Here is an 18,996-nt window from a genome sequence, read left to right as displayed (position 1 = left end):
TTTGTCTCCTTTCTAAACTGAGATAAGCAGGATGATTGAGCAGCAGCTGTTTTATTCAAAACTTAAGGATGAAATTGATGCTATCATGCCTTAACCTGTACATTGTTAGAAGATGCATTGTAAAGTAATAGTTTCTGTATTTCACCTGTGGCTTTAAGCACATATTTTCAGTTTCACAATTATTAATAAGCTCATGTTTTAGGGCAGCAAGGCTATATTTACATTTGAAGTAAATAATCCCACCCACTTTGTGTAACCTATTATTTTTATGCAAGTAATTATCTTTAATTACTATTTTGATCACATGATGAGTTTGAATTTGAAAGAAAGCCTAAACCCTTTGAAGGTTGAAGAATCTTTAATTGTCTTTTTATTAAACATATAGATACCTCAACATTGTACTAAAACTCATTTTATGACCTGGACTTCAGTTCAGTTCAGAAAAATTCGACAAAGACCAATACTTTGACTTAGTGGACAAATTGTGTGGGACTGCTGTTTAAAGGATGCTTTCTTTTTGCTGCAATAATGGAAACTTGAATGTGTACCCAAAGATTTGCATGCAGCATATCAAGAAAATAGTGAAGAATCGGGAAGTTAATTTTGCATAGCTATCAATACAAGTAGTTTTATTAACGATTCTGATTGAGTAATTTAACAACTGATTGATGTAATGTGTCTCTAACAGTACATTAACATACTGTTCATAAGTAAAAGGTGGTCTGTATACTACGCAATCATTAAAACACTCTTTGTGAGCCAGTTGTCTGCCCGTCTCTGTGTGTGTCTCTATCTCTCTCTCTCTCTCTCTTTTTCTTTCTCTCAATGAGCATTGACAAAAATGTTCTTCTCATTCTAATCAGTAATTTCTTATCTGTCATTGCTTCATTTTCTCAATGCTGTGATATTTGAATGACCAACTTATCTCCATTTTCCATTAGATTTTCAAATCTCTCTGTTTCATTATAAATCAGCAATTGGAAGGTTGGGTGGGAGTCAGTAGAGACAATTCTGTGGCAAACAGAGTGGAGAAGCAGTTGATGACCAAGCTAATATGAATGCAATGATACGGTACTGCTGTTCAAGCAGGAGAAAAAACAGCTCAGAACAAGTACTGGGGGGAAAATATAGCCCAAGCAGCAGAAAAGCTACTCCTTTCCCCTTATCCCCAACACCAATCCTTTTACTTGAAAGCAAATTAGAGCCTTGGAGTCCAATTTGTACAACATGGAAACCCTTCAATCTAACCTGTCCATGCTGACCAGGTATCCTGAATTAATCTAATCCCATTGCCAGCATTTGGCCCATATCCCTCCAAACCCTTCCTATTCAGATGCCTTTCAAATGTTGTCATTGTACCAGCCTCCACTATTTCCTCTGGTAGCTCATTTCATGCACACACCATCTCTGCAGTATGAAGTTATCCCTTCAGTCCTTTTTAAGTCTTTCCCCTCTCACCTTGAACCTGTTCCCTCTAGTTTTGGACTCTTCCACTCCAGGGAAAGAATCTTGTCTATTTACCCTATCCATACTCTTCATGATTTTATAAACCTTGATAAGGTCACTCCTCACCCTTCAATGCTTCAGGGTAAATAGCCACAGTCAATTCAGCCTCTCCCTTCAATCCCTTCAAACTAGCTCAAACCCTTCAATCCTGGTAACGTCTCTGTAAGTCTTTTCTGAACCCTTTCAAGCTTCACAACATCCTTCCTATAGGAGGGAGACCAGAATTGCACGCAATATTCCAGAAGTGGCCTAACCAATCTCTTGTACAGCCATAACATGATCTCCCAACTCCTATACTCAATGCATTGACTAATAAAGGAAAGCATGCCAAATACCTTCTTCACTATCCTATCTACCTGCGACTCCACTTTCAAGGAACTATGAATCCTCACTGCAAGGTCTCTTTGTTTAGCAACACTCCCCAGGATCTTACCATTGTATAAGTCCTGGCCTGATTTGCCTTTCCAAAATGCAGCACCTCACATTTATCTAAATTAAACTCCCTGTTGATGCCTGACCTTCCGGTTGCCATCCATTTTAATTCTCCCTCCCACTCCCCTTGTGGCATGTCCATCTTTGGCCTCCTCCAGTGTCAGAGTGGGACCAAACAAAAACTGGAGGAACAATATTTTGGTATCTGGGAGGCCTAAAGCCCAATGGACTTAATATTTACTTCTCCAGCTTCAAAATCCCTCCAACCCCAGCCTTATCCTGTGTCCAGTCTCTCTCCCAGCACCACCACCCCCACCTCGCTTCCATGACCTGACCTAACCTGTCCATCTTTCTACTCACCTAGCCACTCCACACTTCCCACTGACCATTCACAATAACTCCCCACCTGCATCCACCTGTACCAGCCCATCTATCCTTACCCCAGCCCACTACCATCCCCTTTTATTTCTGGCCCTTCCCCCTTCCCAGTACAGACGGAAGGGTTTCAACCCAAAACGTTGACTTTCCTGCTTCTTGGATGCTGTCTGCCCGAGATTTATGAGAAAACTGATTAGTGGCAAGGACAAAGCACCTTTCATATCCCTGGGGTTCCCCAAAAAGCTACATTGATGTTGAAGTGCATTGAAGCATAGTCATTGTTTTGTAAGGAAATTTGCCCATTTTATATCTGTATTGTATTGAAATTAGTTCCACTTGATAGATCTTTGCTCTTGACTGAGATGTGCAAATGCAGAAGAAAACTCTAAGAGTTTAACCTATGCCTCTTGATTATTGAGGGAATAATCTGGCTTCAATGAACTGATGATTATTCAGTGTCATGATAGTCATTATGAATTCCTCCAAAAAGTGCTGCAGTTTTCATGGTGGTTTAATATGTCTGAATTATCAAATTAAAATTGAGTAAATCCCATTCCAAGAACAACTTTCCTCCAAGGAAATGTTTTTCCCAGTTTGTTATGACTTGGATTTTCTGTGTAACGCCTTGACTGTCCATTGAAGCCGAGTCATTAGACATTCCAGATAACAGAAAATGTCTCTTCATCTTCACTTCAGAACTGTTCGATAGCCTGTTGGAAAGGAGCAAGCATTTGTTGAGTTTGATACCTTATTTATTTAATAATTTGTGATCAATACAAGAAAGAAACTGTTCTGTGCATCATACAGTTCTCGACCAGAGTGTGAAAAATAATTTATTTCTTGAAGTTATTGAGTATAGTGAAAAAGTAAGTAATTTCAGAAGCTTTCCCTGATATATGTGTCCAAAAGCGCAATGTCAGATGCTAGAAATCCTGAAAGTCTTCCAAGATGGAGGATGGGAAAAAATTGTAGCTGTTAGAGCTGCTTATTTTTTGAGGTATTTTAGATATTGGTGATTTCCTCAAATTCCAGGAGCAGCTGTTGCATTATTTTGGATCTTTAGGGGAAAAAGATCAAAAGAACGGCACTTTAAAAAGGAGGAAGACAGACAAAGGCAGTGACCACATGTTAGAGAAAGAAGCCTACGCTACTATCTAACGCAGCAGTGATCTGCACAGTTACTGCCTTTGCTGTTTGAGTTTAAATATCTCTGGGCATCAGAGTGTGTCTCAGAAAAATTAACAAACAGTGAAATTCACAGCTGACTTTGGAGGAACTTATGTGGAGAGTTCACAGCACAGGAACAGATAAGTGCACAGTTTTTAAGTGTAGCCTTACTGGAAATCTACAATAGTGAGTAGAGTGGGTTCCTTCTTGATTATATGTTTCATTGAGATCAGTGTCTTGATTAACTTTTTAAAATATAAACTATAAGTATTGAGTTAGTCTGGAGCAGTCTTTTTTTCGAGCAATCACACGGTGCCATTTTCTGGGTCTGTAGATTGTGAAGGAGCAAGGATGGCCTTTATTAGAGTGCTATGCTCTTCCTGTTGCATGTGGGAGTTTAGGGAAAGTTTCCACGTTATGATGATTATGTCTGCAGGATGTGTCTTTGGCTGCGAATCCTATCAGATTGCATGGATCGGTTAGAGTGGCAATTAGAGGCAATAAGGACTTTACAGGAACTAGGAGGTCTGATGGATGGCTGTTATAGGAAGGGAAGAAAAGCTGCAGATACAGTCAGGTAAATGGCTTAACTCATAAAAGGTGCGACAGGGAGGCAGGTGGTGCAGAAGTCTCCAGTGGCTATCCCCATCTCAATCAAGTATACTGTTTTGGAAAATGTGGAGGGTGATGGACTCTGGAATGTAGCACAAACGGCCAAGTTTCTGTTACCAAGTCTGGCTCTAATGTAATATGGGGTACATCAGGTTCCAAGTGATTGATTGTGAAAAGGAACTCTCTAGTCAGAGGCATAGACAAACGTTTCTGTGGTCAGCAGTGAAAACTCAGAATGGTGTGTTGCCTCTGTGGTGCCAGGATCAAGGATATTTAAGAGAGGGTACAGAATGTTCTCAAAAGGGAGAGAGAGAGACCAGCAGGAGGTCATTGTACACATTGGAGCTAATGACATAGGAAGGAAAAAGGATGAGATTCTGAAGGGAGAATATAAAAAGTTAGGCAGGAATTTAAAAAGGAGGTCCTTGAGAGTAGTAATATCTGGTTTACTCCTGGTGCTATGAACTAGTGACGGTAGGAATAGGAGGATAGAGCAGATGAATGCGTAGTTGAGGAGCTGGTGTATGGAAGAAGGGTGCACATTTTTGGATCATTAGAATCTCATCTTGAGTAGAAGTGACCTGTATGGGAAGGTTTGCATGAATTGGAAGGGGTCTAATACACTGACAGGGAGATTTGCTCGACTATTCGGAGGATTAAAACTAGTCAAGTGGGGTGGGAAGGTAGTGGGACCCAAGGAAATTGTGAGAAAAGAGATCAATCTGAAGGAACAAGTCAAATAGTCAGGGCAGGAAGGAACAAAGCAGAGAACAAGGTAGGACTGATAAATTAAACTGCGGGAGATACAGGAGACCTAACAGGGAAGGGAGATGAACTCAGGGCATAGTTAGGAACATGGGACTGGGATATCATAGGAATTATGGAGACATGGCTCAGAGTTGGACAGGACTGGCAGCTTAATGTTCAGGATACAAATGCGATTGGAAGGTTAGAAAGGGGTGTTCAATAGAGAAGGGGCAGTGGCGTTTTTGATAAGGGATAGCATTGCGGTTATTCCTGGGAATACATCCGAGGAAGTTATTTGGGTGGAACTGAGAAATAACAAAGGGATGATCACCTTATTGGGATTGTATTATCGATCACCCAATATTCAGCAGGAAATTGAGAAACAAATTTGTAAGGAGATCTCAGTTGTCTGTAAGAATAATAGGGTGGTTATGGTCGGGGATTTAACTTTGCAAACATAGACTGGGACTGCCATAGTGTTAAGGGTTAAGATGGAGAGGAATTTAAGTGTATACAGGAAAATTTGCTGATTCATTATGTGGATGTACCTGCTAGAGTAAGGTGCAAAACTTGACCTACTGTTGGGAAATAAGGCAGAGCAGGTGACTTAGGTGTCCGTTTGAGGCCAGCGACCATAATTCTATTAATTTTAGAATAGTGATGGAAAAGGATCGACCGATCTGAAAGTTGAAGTTCTAAATTGGAAGAAGGCCAATTTTGACAGTATTAAGTAAGGACTTTCAAAAGTTGATTGGGGACAGACGTTTGCAGGTAAAGGGACAGCTAGAAAATGGGAAACCTTCAGAAATGAGATCATGAGAGTCCAGAGACAGTATATTCCCGTTAGGATGAAAGGAAAGACTGCTAGGTGTAAGGAAAGCTGGATGACTAGAGAAATTGAGGTTTTCGTTACGAAAATATACTTAGCAGATGTCAGGTATAGATAGATAGATCGAGTGAATCCTTAGAATATAAAGGCAGTAGAAGTAAACTTAAGAGGGAAATCAGGAGGGCAAAAAGGGGGCATTAGATAGTTTTGGCAAATAGGATTAAGGAGAGTCCAAAAGAATTCTATAAATACATTACAAAGAGAATAGGGCCCCTCAAAAATCAGCAAGGCAACCTATGTGTAGAATTGCAAGAGATGGGAGGAGATAGTTCAATTCTGGTCTCCTTCCTATCGGAACTATGTTGTGAAACTTGAAAGGGTTCAAAAAAGACTTGCAAGGATGTTGCCAGGGTTGGAGGATTTGAGCTATAGGGAGAGGCTGATCAGGCTGGGGCTGTTTTCCTTAGAGCATCGGAGGCTGAGAGATGACCTTACAGAGGTTGACAAAATTGAGGGGCATGGATAGGATAAATAGGCAAAGTCTTTTCCCTGGGGTCAGGGAGTCCAGAACTAGAGGGCACAGGTTTAGGGTGAAAGGGGAAAGATATAAAAGAGACCTAAGGGGCAACCTTTTCACACAGAAGGTGGTACGTGTATGGAATGAGCTGCCAGAGGAAGTGGTGGAGGCTGGTACAATTGCAACATTTAAGAGGCATTTGGATGGGGATATGAATAGGAAGGGTTTGGAGGGATATGGGCCAGATGCTAGCAGGTGGGACTAGATTGGGTTGGGATATCTGGTCGGCATGGACGGGTTGGACCGAAGGGTCTGTTTCCATGCTGTACATCTCTATGACTCTATGACTCCAAGTATTTTTCACCAGTATCTACTGTGGAGAAGGAACACGGAAAATATAGAATGTGGGGAAATAGATGTTGACATCTTGAAAAATGTCCATGTTACAGATGTCCATCTTAAAATGCATAAAAGTGGATAAATGTTGTGGTTCTGCTCACCGAGCTGGAAGTTTTTGCTGCAAACGTTTCGTTCCCTGGCTAGGGAACATCATCAGTGCTGTTGGAGCCTCGTGTGAAGCGCTGCTTTGATGTTTCTTCCGGTATTTGTATTGGTTTGTTCTTGCCGCTTCCGGGTGTCAGTTTCAGCTGCAGTGATTTGTATGTGGGGTCCAGGTCGATGTGTCTGTTGATGGATGTTCTTGCCGTTTCCGGGTGTTAGTTTCAGCTGTAGTGGTTTGTATATGGTGTTCAGGTCAATGTGTCTGTTGATGGAGTTTGGGGATGAATGCCATGCTTCTAGGAATTCTCTGGCTGTTCTCTGTCTGGCTTGTCCTATGATAGTGGTGTTTTCCCAGTCAAATTCATGTTGCTGGTTGTCTGAGTGTATGGCTACTAGAGCTAGCTGGTCGTGTCGTTTTGTTAGGTACAAAACGACACGACCAGCTATCTGTAGTAGCCATACACTCAGACAACCAGCAACATGAATTTGACTGGGAAAACACCACTATCATAGGACAAGCCAGCCAGAGAATTCCTAGAAGCATGGCATTCATCCCCAAACTCCATCAACAGACACATTGACCTGGACACCATATACAAACCACTACAGCTGAAACTAACACCCGGAAACGGCAAGAACATCCATCAACAGACACATCGACCTGGACCCCACATACAAATCACTGCAGCTGAAACTGACACCCGGAAGCGGCAAGAACAAACCAATATAAATACCGGAAGAAACATCAAAGCAGCGCTTCACACGAGGCTCCAACAGCAGTGATGATGTTCCCTAGCCAGGGAACGAAACGTTTGCAGCAAAAACTTCCAGCTCGGCGAGCAGAACCACAACAACGGATACCCGAGCTACAAATCTTCAATCAGATTTTAAAGTGGATAAATCCCCAGGACTTGATCAGGTGTACCCTTGAACTCTGTGGGAAGCTAGGGAAGTGATTGTTGGGCCCCTTGCTGAGATCTTTGTATCATCGATAGTCACAGGTGAGGTGCAGGAAGACTAGAGTCGAGAGTGTAGTCCTGGAAAAGCACAGCAGGTCAGGCAGCATCCGAGGAGCAGGGTAATTGACTTTTGGGCATAAGCCCTTCGTCAGGAGTGAGGCTTTTGAGAGATAATATAGAGGAGTAGAGATATAAATGGGAGGGTGGTTGGGGCTGGGGGCTAACAGTGTGATAAATAGATGAAGGTGAGGGTAATGGTGATAGAACAAAGAACATTCATTACAGCATAGGAACAGGCCCTTTAGCCCTCCAAGCCTGTACCAATCCAGATCCTCTATCTAAACCTGCTGCCTATTTTCTATTTTCTGTATCCCTTTGCTCCCTGCCTATTCATGTGTCTGTTTAGATACATCTTAAATGGTGCTATTTTTCCTGCCCCTACCACTTCTGCTGGCAACTCGGTCCAGGCACCCACCTCCTCCTGTGTGAAGAACTTTCAGTGTATATCTTCCCAAAACCTTTCCCCTCTCAGTGTGAACTCATGACCCCAAGTAATTGAGTCCTCCACTCTGGAAAAAAGTTTCTTGGTATCCACCATGTCTGCACCTCATAATTTTGTAGGTCTCAATCAGGCACCCCTTCAACCTCTCCTCATAGCTAACACTCTCCATACCAGGCAACATCCTGGTGAACCTCCTGTGCTCCTCTCCAAAGCATCCACATCCTTTTGGTAATGTGGCGACTAGAAGTGTATGCAGTGTTCCAAATGTGGCCGAACCAAAGTCTTATACAACTGGAACGTGACCTGCCAACTCTTGTACTTGATACCCTGTCCAATGAAGGAAAGCATGCCTTATGCCTATTGACCACTCTACTAACCTGTGTTGCCACCTTCAGGGAACAATGGACCGGAACACCCAGGTCTTACTGTACATCAATTTTCCCCAGGAATTTTCCATTTACTGAATAGTTCACTCTTGAATTGGGTCTTCCAAAATGCATCACCTCGCATTTGTCTGGATTGAACTGCATCTGCCATTTCTCTGCCCAACTGTCCAATCTATCGATATTCTGCTGTGTTCTCTGACAGTCCCCATCGCTATGTGCTACTCCATCAATCTTAGTGTCATCTGCAAACTTGCTAATAAGGCAACCTATACCTTCGTTGAAATCATTTATGTACACGGTTGGAGAGGAGGGTGGGTTTGGTAGGCTTTTCTTTATTGGTCAGAGCATTGAGTATAGGAGTAGGGAGGTCATGTTGCGGCTATACAGGACATTAGTTAGGCCACTTTTGAAATATTGTGTGCAGTTCTGGTCTCCTTCCTATCGGAAAGATGTTGTGAAACTTGAAAAGGTTCAGAAAACATTTACAAGGATGTTACCAGCGTCGGAGAATTTGAGTTATAGAGAGAGGCTGAATAGGCTGGGGCTGTTTTCCCTGGAGCGTCAGAGGCTGAGGGGTGACCTTATAGAGATTTATAAAATCACGAGGGATGTGGATGGGGTAAATAGACATAGTCTTTTCCCTAGAGTAGAGGAGTCCAAAGTTAGAGGACATAGATTAAGGATGAGAGGGGGTAAATTTAAAGGGAAACTCTGGGGCAGAGGGTAGTACATGTATGGAAAGAGCTGCCAGGGGAAGTGGTGGAAGCTGGTACAATTGCAATATTTAAAAGATATTTGGATGGGTGTATTATTAAGGAAGGATTTCAAGGGATGTGGGCTAAGTGATGGCAAATGGGACTAGATTAAGTTAGGATATCTGGTCAACATGGGCAAGTTGGACCGAATGGTCTGTTTCCATGCTGCATATCCCTCTGACTCTATACTCAGCAGACTTGAGAACCTTTGTGGCGATCAGAAATGCTGATGACTTCACGAGAATTTATAAGCTCATTCTGTTTATTGGAAATGTTTGTGTATAGGATACTGCTGTCTAAAAGTTAGTCATCTGAAGTGATAAGTACTGTGGATTAGTTTATTCGAAAGAGTAAAATACATTGCAAGTTACGAAGCAGACGTTACAGCAAACCAAATGTGCATGCAACTTGCAAACTCAAAGCGGACTAACAGGCAGTCAATGCCTGTACATGCAGCACATAGATGTTGAATGATAAAATATGCATACACATGCCTCTCCTTTCCAAAGGAAAATGTAACTATTTACAATAGCAAATGAGCCTGTAGGTGTCTGTAACATATAGGTACTTTGCTGACACACCCACATCTTATGATGGTGAGTTTATCTGGGGCTGCTGTTGATTCTCACAGTTATCGGTGAAATTATCTATCATTTCTATTTGTGTTGTCAAGTTTTTAGTTCGTGAATCACAGTTGCTGTTGAAGAATTTTCTTATCCTGATGCTCTATAGCCAATCTTTGTTCCACATTAGCCACTGACTGAATTTTTATTTTTGTTCCTTAATAGAAAGTGAGCAATGCTAGTTGGGTCAACGATTATTGCCCATTGCTAAATACCCCTGGATAAGGTGGTGGTGAGCAACCTCCTTGAACCACTACAGTCTGCTTATTGTGTAGGGAAACCAACAGTGCCATCAGGGAGAGATCCAGGACTTTGTCCCAGTGACAGTGAAGGAATTGTCTATGTTATTTATACGAATAATTAATTGAGGCAGGCTTTCAACAAATGCCTTTGCAGACTGCAAAAGGATAGCCATTAGTTTTTTCACCTTTATGTGGAAATTTGTTTTAGTAAATGTAAATCACCTATCTTCTCTATTTACAATTTCTTGGTGTCACCAGATGCTACAAATAGGTTACTGGTTTTGACACTTGTAAGAACTTCTAAAAAGTTCTAAGAACTTGAATAGCCTATTGTTTTTTGTGCCTTTCTGACTTTGTGTGCCTTGTTCATACAGATGGTTACGTAATTCCAACATTTCAGTCTGGCACACTGTTTTGTTTGCCAGTCATATTTTACAAAAGGAAGCATGGAAAGATATTTTGAGTGTAGCCCAATCCTAACAAACATATTATCATATTGCCAGGAAAGTTAATGCTTGATTTTACATTTTTGTTAACTGACGACAATAATGCGCAATTTGCAAACCTGCTGCTGCGTATAGCGCTCAATTCATTGTTAGCATGATAGTTAACAATTCACAAAAATAAAGAATTTTGAACATTTTTTATTTCAGTTTATCACTCCACACGTGAAATTTGAATTCGGATCGACTGTTTCATGATCATCATGGAAATAAATAACTTTAGACTATGAATTTGAAAGCCCGAATGTGTAAACTGATTTTGAGCTTAAATTCTGTGTTTTTCACTGAAGTGTGTTAATCCACAGTCCATTGTTACTCAGTTGAGGGAATGGTGTCTGAGTAAATTTCCATACAGTTTTTTGACTCCTAGAATCCTGGCTTTAAATCCAGTATCGAAAGATGTGGCAAGGTTTGTGTTTTTTTTAGCAGATGTAAAGGTTCTATATGCAATAAGTATATGTATTGGTAATCAGGTTCACAGTGAACATAGTTATCAATGATTCAGCACTGATTAACACTAAGTTAGCAGTTTTGCGGATGGAGGCCAAAAGAATAACGTTTGTGGCAAGTAGCGAAAAATGTTGGTGCAGTGACAACTGTTCTTTTAAAAAAGGAATTACAGTGCACTGTGATGGGACACAGTAGAAGGAGTTTTGACCTATACATGCCATATGCTATTGCCTGTCTTGAGATTTCTTGAAACTGATGGAGAAATTGCATTTCTTGTTGCTGATGTTACTTACTTTGGCCACAGGATTTAAAAACAAGCAATCAATTTTAGATCCAGATGACTCTTAAAGTAAATTTGGCAAAAAGAAACCTTATCCAAGTATAACCGTACCCTAATTAGCTACAACAGAAGTATAAACTGGGTTGTTTAAGTACAGTATAAGATAGACCAAATGCTTTGTAAAATCAATCACTGATCTTGATAAAAGACAGCTTTACAAACAATCCAATTTAGTTTGACTTTCCCTTTTTTGTTCCCTTTCCATTTTGTAACTCAATTATGCTATGAAAAGCTCTTGATATTCTAACTATTCTGCTTCAACGAGTTTTAGATTTTGCAAGACATGCTGCTTTCTCAGTGTGCAATTTTTCAATTCTTTTGCAATTTTGCAAGTCTCACCATAATGTGCAATTAATGGAGTGACTTGATGACATTGCTCAGTTAACTGACGTTAAATTGTGTTGGTTGGAGCATTCAGGTTTGTATATCATGGTTTGCAAATGCTCGAGAGATATGTATTCTAGCTTCATAATTATGAGAACTGTAGAGCTGAAAATGCACTTTAATTGAGTGGATAGCTGCTGCTTTTCAAAGAAGAAACATTTTCCATAAACCTCAATTACGTCAAGATTTTTTTTCCTGAAAAGCCTAGTAATTTTCTCCCTTTGTTCTTTTGTTTCCCCAACTACACAGGTTATCCTCACTGTAATAGACTCAGTATTACTGTACAGCCAGTAAAATTAGCCAGTTTGAATATGTGCACTTCTTTTCAGCTCTGATTTCGTAGAAGATTCCACAAAAGTTCAAGAAGACCATGACTTGGAATAAATGCAGCACTGTTGGGTTAAAAATATTAGACTGCGTTTCAAAAGTGAAATTGAGAAGAAGTCCATTGGGTATAGATATTTTCTAGTCAATCTGTTCAGGATGTTAATATACATCTTTGGAACAGGTGGGATTTGAACCCAGGGCTCCTAATTCTGAGGTAGGGAAAATTATGATGTTGAATGTAACATCCAATATGTTTCATCAGTGTTTTACATGTTCCCTTGTTCAAAACTGAATTACTAAGAACGATCTAAATTCTACATCATTAGGGATCATGTTGCAATCACTGAAAACTAAATACCAGATAGCAATTTAGATTAAATAGAATACGTATTTTCAATCTGAAAAATCAACTAGCACTTAAAAGTGATCACTATAAATATTTTTCACCCATTCTTTTTCTAAAACAGAGGAACCTTGATTATCTGAAGGACAAGGGTGTGGAGTAATTCGTTCAGTTAATCAAATTCCAGATGATTGAATACTGGATAACATAGTTTAACCAAACATTGGGACCTTGCGATCTTACCGGATAATCTGATACTCAGATAATCAACTGCTGGATAATCGAGGTTCTTCTGTATACAAGTATAAAAACACTGAAAGATGTTCGGGTGCTTAAATTAAGAAGCACTGTCATTTCTTTCTCTTGTAGTATGTAACCAAAGTTGATAAAGGATTGTATCAACGTGCAAAACCCAAAGCTGCACCATCAGCATCGCCTTTTCCAGAGAAACAACCTATTATCAACGATGAAGCTGTCGTCCGATCAGTGCAACAAATTCCCGCTATTACCTCACATCCGTCCAATCTTGAAGAAAACAGCACGACAGAGAGGACAGCAATGGCTGGTGATAACGAGACTGCCCAAGACATCAAGGAAGCAAAACAGTGGAAAGAGATGAAAGTGCAACTATCAGATCTACCAGGGATCTATGCAAGATTGTCTAAAATAAAACTCACAGGTACTGTATAGCATGTGCTTTTTTGTTTCATTCTGAGAACGCTGTTAAAAGGAAACTGAACTTAGTCCTTTCAGACTGCATTTGTACTGCTATTACTTGATTAATGCAAAATAGATTTGGACATTTGGCAATGCAAAACTGGTAATAGAATGTAGTAGACTTACCAAGAGCAATAATGCATGGAGGTATGAGATCTCTTTGTGCAGACCAAAAACATGCAGTACAAGCATTTCACCTGCCAGGGTAATTACATTATTGGTATTTTTAAAGTTACAGCAGACTTCAGTAGAGAGTGATTAATTTTCAGTCAAATCTAGCCAGAAGTACAGATTATAGACAGCCTTTTTTAAAAATAATTCTTCAGTTTCCTGTGCAGCCTTGGAATCTTGTTTAATGAAGTGCTTACAAAATTTGTTTTGATGAAATCCAGTATTAACTGGCCACATGTAAGACTTTGTAAAAATTCAGCAAATCTCTCAAGTCAGTGCCAGCCTTTTGTCAAGTAAAGAGGGGAAAACAAATATTGAACTAAAAATGGGCGAAATTAATCCCATCGTCGAATCATGACCGTGTGTTTGGCAAGGGTGGTGGGGTAGTGGTACATGTATTGACCTATTTCACAGTTGGTGAAGCGAGCATTAATCGGCCTGAATTATATTCTTTACATCAGATTATCTTTCCTATGTGGTAACAATTCAGCATGTTCGACTTGAGGGGGTTCAAGGCCAAACAAGAATTGACTTCATACACTTAGTGAAAGTGCTATCCAATCTTGCATATTAGCTGCAGATATGTGTTGCAAATCTCTACAATGAGAAAACAGAAATGTGCCAAGGCCTGCAGGTATAGCAGGCAGTAAAATAGTATACTGCTGATCTTTTTTGGCAAGCTTATTTTTATAGACCCCTTATTACATCCTCAACACATTTCAATATATTTCACATTCAGTGAATTACTTGAGAAGTGTAGTCAATTCTGAAAATGTGTTGCTGGTTAAAGCACAGCAGGTTAGGCAGCATCTCAGGAATAGGGAATTCGACGTTTCGAGCATAAACCCTTCATCAGGAATGAGAGAGAGTAGCCAAGCAGGCTAAGATAAAAGGTAGGGAGGAGAGACTTGGGGGAGGGGCGATGGAGGTGGGATAGGTGGAAGGAGGTCAAGGTGAGGGTGATAGGCCGGAGTGGGGTGGGGGCGGAGAGGTCAGTAAGGAGATTGCAGGTTAGGAGGGCGGTGCTGAGGAAGGAGATGTGGCTGTGGTAACGAGTCTGTTTGAGAACGTGGCTGAAGAGTTTCTGTGCAGAGGAGATGACCTGGGGGGTGCAGTGAGAGAGAGACTCACTGAAATCCTTGTAGAGGGAGGAAGAGAGCTTCTTCAAAGAAGGCATCCTTGCAAGAGGATTCGCAGTAGGTTAAAATCTTCGAGTAAAAAATGAGGTCTGCAGATGCTGGAGATCACAACTGAAAATGTGTTGCCTAAGTGTAGTCAATTGCCAGTGTAACATTAACACACAGTGAAACCCAACATAAGTTAAATGAATAGTTTTTTTTGCTTAAGAGCGGAAATTCTTTTCAGGGCAATGTCTTTGTATTATGCCATGGAAACTTCTATATCTGTCTACACAGCCAGACAAAGGCTTTATTTGAGTACCTAATCTGAAATGTGGCACCTGCAGCAGTGCAACATTTTCAGCATTAAATTGAAGTGTCAGTCTAGGTTACCTGGTACTATCTAGTACCATATTGGCTGCAAAACAATGTATTTTCAATACAGTCAGACCAGCTTCTGTAGAAAACTTTAATTTCACTTTCTATCAGCAGGAGGCACAAAAATGCCTTGTGACCTGTTCAGAAAATCTGTCATGGAAGATCTCATTTACATGTGCTCTCTTTGTGCACAGGTTCCCATTTTGCTGGAGTTTTGTGAATGCTTGACTTTAATGATTTTCTTTCCAATTACTCAGCGGAGAAAATAGCTGATTTAAGAAATTTAATATCAAATCTCTGAAAAATTTGTGCAAATTAAGATTACAAAGAATTTCCAAAATACTGAAAAAGTCTTAATGGTGCAATGTTAAAGACATTTTTGCAGCAAAATAAAAGCCTGTTGTCCATGAAGACCTCTATTGTATCCAGAAGCTTTCCAACATCATGAAATTGAAAGAAGCCCATCAGACAGCTGAGAACCAAAAGGTTACTGTGCAAGTGTAATCTCGGCCAAGGAGGGACTAAAATCATGGGCCTCTGTGCTGTTCTTGGGTGGACTCCTGATTCTGGACCTAAGCACGGTGGGCCTCCGAGAGTCTTAGGCCAGAGGTATTGGGCCTTGATGCACCCTTCAGACCTGAGTCAGCCTCTTAAAGATCCTGGAGGAGCATTGTTAGCATGAATGCATGACCTCATCACCCTGGTCTGGAAAGAGGAGAGCACACGAACAGATTTCTGATATGTTGTAATTGTGACTGTCTTCAAGAAAGTGACCAGGCCAATTGCAGTAAGTACCGATGGGGAAGGTCATTGCAAATATTCTCCTCAGTCACCTTCCAGTGGTTGATGAATTTAATTGTCGTCACCAATGCAGATTCTGTCCACCATGATACACAGTGGGCATGATCCTCATAGTAAGGCCTAGTTCAACAAAGTAAACATAGCATTCACGTGGTGTCTGAGAAAATGGGCCTTAGGCTAAATATCCATAGGTCAAGGTCATGTACCAACCTTGTCCTGCTTTGCATTACTGCGTTCTGACCATTAAGATCCACATTTTGATAATGTGGCACTTGCCAGATCTTGGGAAGCAGCTTTCAGATGGCAGCTACTGATGATCGAATTCAACATCACTTGCAATGTGCTGGTGAAGCATTTACCCATCAGAAAAACAGATGTTTGGTGGCAAAGACCTCAAACTCAGCATTGACCTCATGGGAAGATGATGGCTTAGTGGTATTATGGCTGGGCTGTTACTCCAAAGACCCACGTTCAAATCCTGCCAGGGCTGATGGTGGAATTTAAATTCAGTTTCTAAAAGAAATGGAATTAAGAGTCCAATGATGACTTCATGGATCTGTTGATGATTATCAGAAAAACCTATCTGGTTCATTAATGTCCTTTAGCAGATCCTTACCTGGTCTGACCTATGTTTGACTCCAAATCCACAGCAATGTGATTGTCTCTTAACTGGTTAATAATGCTGTCCTAACCAGTGTTGCCCACATTCCATGAACAATTTTTTAAAAAATCATACAGTAGTGTTAACTTGCCATTTTTTGATGCAGCAGGGATGTGGACAGTGTACAGTAGACAGTTCAAATCCTTTGAGAAATATCACTAGCAATGTTGCTGTAAAATTCTGCAAATCCATTGACAGGGTAGGTGTCCAGCATCAGTGTTCTCTCTCAAAGGCTGATATCCCCAGCGTTAAGGTACTGATTACTGTTAATCAGCAACATTGGATAGAACACATTGTCCACATGTCTGATACAAGTCTTCCAAAACAAGTCCCATGGCATGCAGTTACTAGAATAACACACAGAGATAAATAAGGATGTCCTTAAAGTCTTCCTGAAAAACGCAATGTCTGAACCATCTTATGGGAATCCCTTGCCCAAGACCACTCAAACCAGAGAACAAAGAAAATTACTGCACAGGAACAGGCCCTTTGGCCCTCCCAGCCTATGCTGATCCAGATCCTCTGCATAAATGTGTCGCCTTTTTCTAAGGATCTGTATCCCTCTGCTCCCTGCTCATTCATGTGTCTATCCAGATACATCTTAAATGACGCTATCATGTCCGCCTCTACCACCTCCACTGGCAACGCCTTCCAGGCATCCACCACGGTCTGTGTAAAGAACTTTCCACACACATCTCCCTTAAACTTTTCCTCCCTCACTTTAGAACATAGAACATAGAAAAATACAGCGCAGTACAACTCATGATCCCTAGTAATTGAGTCCCCCACTCTGTGGGGGAAAAGCTTCTATCCACCCTGTCTATACCTCTCATGATTTTGTAGACCTCAATCAGGTCTCTCTCCCCCCCCCCCCCCCAACCCACCTCCATCTTTCTCATGAAAAAAATCCTAATCTACTCACCCTCTCTTCATAGCTAGCACACTCCATACCAGGCAATATCCTGGTGCATCTCCTCTGCACCCTCTCCAAAGCATCCACATTCTTTTAGTAATGTGACAACCAGACTGTATGCAGTATTCCAAATGTGGCTGAACCAAAGTTTTATACAACTACAACATGACCTGCCAGCTCTTGTTCTCAATACCCCAACCAGTGAAGGAAAGCATGCCGTTCTTGACCATTATTGACCCATGTTGCCACCTTCAGATCTCTCTGTACATCAATTTTCCCGAGGGCTTTTCCATTTACTGTATAGTTTGCTCTTGAATTGGATCTTCCAAAATGCATCACCTCGCATTTGCCTGAATTGAACTCTATCTGCCATTTCTCCACCAAATTCTCAAATATATCTATATCCTTCTGAATTTTCTGACAGTCCCCTTCACCATCTGCGACTCCACCAGTCTTAGTGTAATCTGCAAACTTGCTAATCAGACCACCTATACCTTTCTCCACATCTTTTATGAATATCACAATCAAAAGTGGTCCCAGCACGGTTCCCTGTGGAACACCACTGGCCACAGTTCCCCATTTTGAGAAACTCCCTTCTGCTACTACTACTCTGTCTCCTGTTGCCCAGCCAGTTCTTTATCCATCTAGCTATAAAACCCTGGACCCCATGCGACTTCACTTTCTCCAACAGTCTACCATGAGGAACCTTAGTAAATGCCTTACTAAAGTCCATGTATATGACATCTACAGCTCTTCCCCCATCAATTAACTTTGTCACCTCCTCAAAGACTTCCATTAAGTTGGTAAGACACGACCTCATCTGCAGAAAAACAATGTTGCTTATTACTGATAAGTCCATTCTGTTCCAAATGGGATTAGATCTTATATCTCACTATCTTCTCCAGCAGCTTCCCTACCACTGATCTCAGACTCACTGTTCTATAATTACCTGGATTATCCCTGCTGCCCTTCTGAAACAAGGGGACAACATTATCAATTCTCCAGCTCTCTCGGACCTCACCTATGTTCAAGGATGCTGCAAAGGTATCTGTTAAGGTCCCAGCTATTTTTTTTTCTCACTTTGCTCTGGGATACATCCCACCCGGACCTGGGGATTTGTCCATCTTAATGCCTTTTCGAATACCAAGTCCTTTCTCCCTCATTATGCCAACTTGAGCTACAGTAATCAAACATCTATCCCTAACCTTAACATAAGTCATCTCCCTCTACTCGGCAAATACCGATGCAAAGTACTCGTTAAGAATCTCATCCATTTTCTCTGAGTCCACGCATAACTTTCCTGCTTTGTCCTTGAATGGGCCAACCTTTTCTCAAATGACCCTCTTGCTCCTTATATACGAACAAAAGGCTTTGGGATTTTCTTTAAACCTGTTTGCTCAAGGTATTTCATGACCCCTTTTAGCCTCCTTAATTCCTCATTTCAGATTGGTCCAACATTCCTGAGCTTCATCTGTCTTTAGTCACCTCGACCTTATGTATGCTTCATTTTTCCTCTTAGCCAGTCTCACAATTCCACCTGTTATCCATGGTTCCCTAATCTTGCCATTTCTATCCCTCATTTTCACAGCAGTACATCCCTCCTGCACTCTAATCAACCTCTCTTTGAAAGTCTCCTACATATCAAATGTAGATTTACCTTCAAAGAGCTGCTCCAAATCTGTATTCCCCAACTCCTGTCAAATTTTGGGATTGTTGGCCTTCCCCCAATTTAGC

At 41.0% G+C, this 18,996-nt stretch overlaps 1 protein-coding gene across 1 annotated transcript in view; it reads left to right on the top strand.

Annotated features, from left to right (window-relative positions):
* The window catches only part of LOC132827838 (protoheme IX farnesyltransferase, mitochondrial), a 150,066-nt gene that overhangs the window by 31,409 nt on the left and 99,661 nt on the right, over nt 1-18,996 (top strand). The window contains exon 3 of the mRNA XM_060844586.1: nt 12,873-13,182. Within this exon, the coding sequence (XP_060700569.1) occupies nt 12,873-13,182 (310 nt within the window). The remainder of the gene's footprint in view (nt 1-12,872; nt 13,183-18,996) is intronic.

This window comes from Hemiscyllium ocellatum, chromosome 25, assembly GCF_020745735.1.
Source record: "Hemiscyllium ocellatum isolate sHemOce1 chromosome 25, sHemOce1.pat.X.cur, whole genome shotgun sequence".
Taxonomy (NCBI): domain Eukaryota; kingdom Metazoa; phylum Chordata; class Chondrichthyes; order Orectolobiformes; family Hemiscylliidae; genus Hemiscyllium; species Hemiscyllium ocellatum.
The sequence above is the reverse complement of the archived record's forward strand: the minus strand, read 5'-3'. Positions and strand labels throughout refer to the sequence as shown.